Source organism: Triticum aestivum, chromosome 5B, assembly GCF_018294505.1.
Source record: "Triticum aestivum cultivar Chinese Spring chromosome 5B, IWGSC CS RefSeq v2.1, whole genome shotgun sequence".
Lineage (NCBI taxonomy): Eukaryota > Viridiplantae > Streptophyta > Magnoliopsida > Poales > Poaceae > Triticum > Triticum aestivum.
The window spans coordinates 692,628,119-692,634,328 of NC_057807.1; the positions used below are offsets into that span (position 1 = coordinate 692,628,119).

Consider the following 6,210-nt stretch of genomic DNA (forward strand, 5'->3'; position numbering starts at 1 on the left):
TAGACCCCTTATATCGCGGACCCTTATAGTGTGTTTATAGACCCCTTATATCGCGGACCCTTGTTACGGGCTGGCGCGGGCTGCAGCCGAACAGACCCACAAAGTGGAACTGTAAAACAGAATATTTTCCGACCAGACCCAGCAAAGCGGAACTGTAAAATAGAATATTCTGTTTGGCCGCAGCCCCCGCTAGCCCGCAAACCGAAAAAACTTTTAATTAGACAATTTGACCGCAATTCTGATGATTGGCTTCAAATTCAAACAATCATACATAGTTTGTGCGAAAATTAAGCATAGTTTTCAATCATAACACAAAAGAACCTCATGCAAAAGCCACCTCCATCACCATCTTCATCATCGCCATTGCTCTCCACCACCGCCACCGAAGCCACCACCACCTCCATGACCATCTATCACTCTCCACCACTGCCACCGATTCCCCCACCGGCACCGAAGCCATCACCCGTCGCCGCCAACATCCTTCTCTTCAAGATCTCTCTCCTTTCCATATCATGCCATTCTTTGGTGAGGTCGTTCATGTCACTGCGGTTCATAGTCATGATCTTGTTCTCCTCGGCAAGTAGCTTGGCTAAGGCCTTGTTCTCCTCGGCAAGGGCTTTTCTCTCCTCAATGACAGCATTGCGCAACCCCTCTTCCTTGAGTAATTGCCACTTTTCTTGCTTCTCTTGCGCCTTCTTCTCGGCCAACTCCTTCTTTGCCTCCAATTTCTTGGCCACCATCAACTCATTTGATTGCACCATGGCATCTATCCTGTCCCGCAAGCTTGATGCCTCCGCTTCTGTCCTGATCTCGTCCTTGGCCTTCTTGCTTCCATTGGGCTTGTTCTTGTTTCTTGGGCCATCATCATCATCATCCATCTTGGTGAATGCACCTCTCTTCGGTGGGGATTCTTTCTCAATCAACTTTCACTTCTCGCTATTTTGAAGAAATTTCCAACAATGCTCTAGTTGAAATGACTTGCCACCGGAAGCTTCCATGTCCTTGTACCTTTCTTGCACAATTTTCTCCTACAAAATGAAAACAATGTCAAATTATGCAACGATTCACACGGCTACAAATGATTTGCACAACTTGGGACGTGGAAACAAACTCACATAATCGGATTCAATGGTATCACTTGGAGGTGCATTGCGGCCTTGCTCCAAGCAAGCATCCCAACAACTACAAATCAGCTTGATCACGTCCCAACGACCTTAGAATGACCTAAAGGTGCATGGTGTCCTGTTGGAATACTTTGCCATAATGCAGAAGAACTGATCCTCTATCCTTTGCCAATACCGCTTGACGGTTTGGTCAGTGTCGGTGCACGCATCAAGGTTCCCAAGCCTTGATCAAGATTTGATCTTCCAATTGTGTGGTGTTCTTCGATTTTGCACGCACTTTTTGCTTGTGTTGGCTCGAGCACCCCCTCCTCAACCTCCTCCACCTCATGTTCTTCCTCATGTGACCATGCACACCACCACCCATCTCATTGTAACCTTAATCACCGATCAGGGCCTGATCGATGTCGAAAGTGTTGTCATCCAACAATGCACAAACTTGACAGTCGCATCATGCAAACCAACGCTACAATTTCGCTCAACAAGTCAAGAACAAGTGTCAATGGATAAAAGTGAAACAACTAGAAGAAATCAAAGTATCATACCTTGAGCCCATTTTGTCGAACACCTTGGGGGCGGCGGTAGCAGCGTCTTCGGCGGGAATCCTCGGGGTAGCTCTTGCCGGGGCAATCGGGGGAGGTGTTGGCGGAGTAACTCTTGTGGTGGCCTTCTTGCGTTTGACACCTGAGACCTTGCCTTTCTTCACCGGCGCGGGCCGGACCGGATTCGCAGCGGTGGCAGCGGCGGGCATGCATGCCTTCCCGGTGGGGGTTGCGGGTTGGAGCCTTGAACAGCGATGTGCGCGACATGGCCGGCGACGAGATCTGCCGGAGGGGTTGACGCGTGGATGACATCCACGGTGAGGGAGACGGCTGGGAGGCTTCCATGGCAGCGATACAAAGCCGGGGAAGGTGGTACGGAGCGGGGGGGAGGGAAGGGGAAGCGGGAACTGCCGCACAGAAATGTCCTTCCTGCCAAATATCGCCGCCGATAGGGGTCAAGCTCGGGTCGGCCTCCCACCCCGTGTATCTAAAGGTTCAGGTTAAAGATTTGCCGCGCCCCGCAATTTTTTTACAGGCCGTAGTCCGATACGGTGTCTGTTTACAGTTTGGCGCGATATAAGGGGTCTGATAGAGATGTTCTTACTATGTTTAGAGACAGTATACGAGGTTCTAATTTCCTCCTTCCTACACGCGGCCGATTGAGGCATAGTAGCCAATATAGAAAGGGAAATTGAAGGAGCTTCTTATTTCTTCCCTTTTTGGACCATAGTGCTAAAATTCCGAATCTATTATCACAAACCTTGCGCGCTCATGCTTCATTCCTAGCTGTGCTTCTGTACCACATCAACCAAAAAAACTGTGCTTTTGTAATTTCTGCGGTGGCCATCGTGCTGTCTCCATCTTCCAGCTTACCACCTTGTCCTGCTCCATCCGCTAGTCGTCACAGGGTCACCTACGCATATGCCGGTGTCTTCTGACCCAACGTGTGCTACGCCGGTGAATACACCCTCGCCGTCGCGTTGTCTCCATCATCAAACATCTCATTGCTTCCTCGCTCCAAGTGTTGCACAGTCCAGGACCCCAACTGGCCCGCTGCCATGCGCGGCGAGTTCACCGCGCTTCTTGGCAATCTCACATGGGAGCTGGTTCCTCGACCGCCGCACGCCAATATCATCATTGGCAAGTGGGTTTCTGCCACCAAACTCACGTTGATGAGTCCCTTGCGTGCTATAAAACCGCGCCGGGTCGTTTGCAGCTTTCGGAAGCGCCCCAATGGGGACTGCGGGAGACTTTTCCGCCTGTCGTAAGCCTGCTACAATTCTCAGGGTGTTCACCCCCTCGCGCCTCGCGTGGCTGGCTAGTCAACCAGCTTGACTTGAAGAACACCTGCCTTCACTACACACTCAACAAGGAGGTGTTTTGCTTTCAACAGGTGGGCATCGTCGATGCTCCAAATCGGAACACATCGGTCGCCTAACAAAGTCCCTCTACGTAAGACTAGTCACAATGGGTAGTAATATAGACTAGTAACATGTATGATCGAGATACAGGCTTCTTTCCCAGGCCTCCCCACTCTCTTAAAATTGGTTCCCGCCGCCGCGGATTTCTCACTCTGCCGCCATGCTGGTGCTGGTGCTGGTGCTAGGTCACAGATGGCGAGGGTGTCAAGTCTCTCGCCCTGTTCCCCGCCAAGTTCCAAAAGAGATTCTGGATCAAGAACGGTGAGTAATTTAGTTAGTACTCCCTCCGTTAAGTCTTTTTGTAGATTCCAGTGTGGACTACATATGAAGCAAAATGGATGAATCTACACTCTGAAATATGTCTATATACATCTATGTGTGTAATCCCTATTGAAATATTTAAAAAGAGTTGTATTTAGAAACGGATTGAGTAAATGGCATGACTTCCAAAGTCGTTGATTAGTTACTCATGGCCTTTGTCACTAGCACCCTGGTGGTTTGCACATGTCATGTGTCCTCTGAATGTGCAGGCAATTTCGTGGCCATCGATGCTAATGGGAGGGACGAGGGAATAGAATCTGGAAGCAAGATAGCCTGTGTCGTGTCGCGAGTCCTCTTTCATGACCAGGTTCGTGAGCTCGAGAAATCTGGCGAATGGTGAGTTACTGTGTTCCTTGCTGTATAATACTCCCTTCGTCCGGAAATACTTGTCGGATAAATGAATGTATCTAGATGTATTTTAGTTGTAGTCTTGTAGATACATCTATTTTTATCCATTTCTTTGACAAGTATTTTGGGACGGAGGGAGTAATAGTTATCAGTACTCCCTCTCTAAAGAAATATAAGATCGTGACAGGGAGTAGTAGTAAGATAAGAAATATAAGATCCTGAGAGGGAGTAGTAGTAAGATGTAACCCTAAGAGTACATGCACATACTATACTGAATAATGAGTTAGCAGTGGTTGTAATTTTTGGTCTTTTAAATCCATTCTGCTCAGTGCCCAAGATGTCCATTAGTTATCAGTGTTATATTATACCACTTTCAGACAACAAAAGGCCTCCCTTTAGTTGCCAGGATATTGGTAAAAATACACTCTCCCTTCGAATACATATATAGATTTTCTTGTGATTTCAAATAGCTGTCATGTAACTCATATTGAAGTTGTATTATAAGCTTTTAGTGTGATTTATGACCTACTTACACCAGGGTCAGTTTGTGAAAGGCTGAAAGCTGGCTGCCACTCTGCTTTGTAATTTGCCGTTTCATGTATTTATCATGCCGTCATTTTTGACAAAGCAATCATCTAGTGTTCCTTCTCCGGCATATGCATTGGCAAAGCAGTCATGTACTGCTTCCTTCTTTAGTATGTGCATATAAATGGCGTGGTTCAATGTTTGTGGTTGACTGGCAGTTCATTCAGCTTTTCCGATAGTATACTGTGCTGGAGATTGAGCTTCAAAAACTAGTTTTTTTTCCTTCAACATTATATTGAATGTACATTCCATGTGATATGCAAGTTACCAATGCATTTCAATAGCTTAAATAGTTTGTTTCTGGTTTTGCTTGATCCAATGAACATGAAAACTGACACCGAGAATTGATACTATAGTCAAATGTTGATGTAGCATAAATTATGGCAAAATACTTGGATTGAAGAATCTAAAAGATTTCCCAGGAGGCCTTCTAGTAATGCGCCAGTTTGTTCTTTTTACATCCGCACAAGCTCTGCATAGGTAGTTTTGCTTGATAAAACCAGGATTGTTAGCTTGTCATCCTCTTGATTGGATTCATTGGTAGTTTTACTTGATATAACCAGGATTGTTAGCTTGTCATCCTCTTGATTCATTGGTAGTTTTACTTATAAAACCAGGATTGTTAGCATGTCATCCTCTTGATTGGGTGCCATTGATTCACTCATGTTTCTTATCCTAGGCCAGCTATCTTCAGGTCAACTCCCAATGGGTGGGCGACAGGGCCTGAAGGAACGTCATCACAGGTTGCGGAAGGGCAAAACTCCGAAGAAGAAGATGATGATATTCCTCCACTCGAGGCGAACACAAACCGAAATAGGCCATTCGACGTGCATTCCGATACAGAAAGTGACTCTAATTCTTAAGCTAGTAGACATAGGAATAACCGTAGACATTCTCATGCTATGGCTACCGCCCTCCTGTACACCGGATGTATTTATGCCCAAGTTCGGGCACGACATCGGAACCTGCCCAATCATCTATCGGAACATAATTCAGTGAGTTTTATCGACATTAAGTGCCGGAGCATGATGAAGATTGCCACACGGACTGTAATATGAACAAAACAACAATGCTCCATATGTTGTGTTTTATTTCTGGATGTTTATAGTTGAGGTGTGTCCACCAAGAAGAGTTTTCAAATTGAGCTGGTGCTAGTATTTGCAGGCAATTCTCCCCTGTTTCTTGTTGCTTATTCTGCAAGTGTTTCCTGTCTGCTTGGTTTTCACCTTGTCGTCGAGGTACTTGCAGTTGAAGTACAAGTCTTCGATGTATTGGAATCTTGTTGTATTCCATTCCATGTGGACATGCGCTAAAATTCTGAATCTATCATCATAGACCCGAATTACTACAATATTTTCTTCTGTGAAACTTATCTTGGTTTTGCTTCGGGCATCCCAACAAACAATCATGCCTTTCAAAATATAAATGCTTACAGAACGGTATCCCTACAAAATCATATAGTCTTTTATGCTCCCTTTTCTTAACACAAGGTACCCCTCATGCCTATCCCGGTGTCAGCCAAGCAATTGGTTCATACTTTTTAACGCGCTTCAGCTTTTTCAACCCTCGCGCAATACATGAGCGCAAGCCATGGATATAGCACTATAGGTGGAATAGAATATGATGGTGGGGGTTATGTGGAGAAGACAAAAAGGGAGAAAGTCTCATATCGACGCGGCTAATCTACGGGCTATGGAGATGCCCATCAATTGATGTCAATGCGAGGAGTAGGGATTGCCATGCAACGGATGCACTAGAGCTATAAGTGTATGAAAGCTCAAACTGAAACTAAGTGGGTGTGCATCCAACTTGCCTGCTCATGAAGACCTCGGACATTTGAGGAAGCCCATCATCGGAATATACAAGCCAAGT

General features: G+C 46.0%; 1 protein-coding gene across 1 annotated transcript; it reads left to right on the forward strand.

The window, feature by feature from the left end:
- Positions 1 to 2,721: 2,721 nt before the first annotated feature.
- Positions 2,722 to 5,201, forward strand: LOC123115307 (probable RNA-binding protein EIF1AD). Its single transcript, XM_044536495.1, has 4 exons — positions 2,722 to 2,769; positions 3,270 to 3,345; positions 3,615 to 3,741; positions 5,018 to 5,201. The coding sequence occupies exons 1-4, from the start codon at positions 2,722 to 2,724 to the stop codon at positions 5,199 to 5,201; spliced, it is 435 nt and encodes a 144-aa protein (XP_044392430.1).
- Positions 5,202 to 6,210: the final 1,009 nt, after the last annotated feature.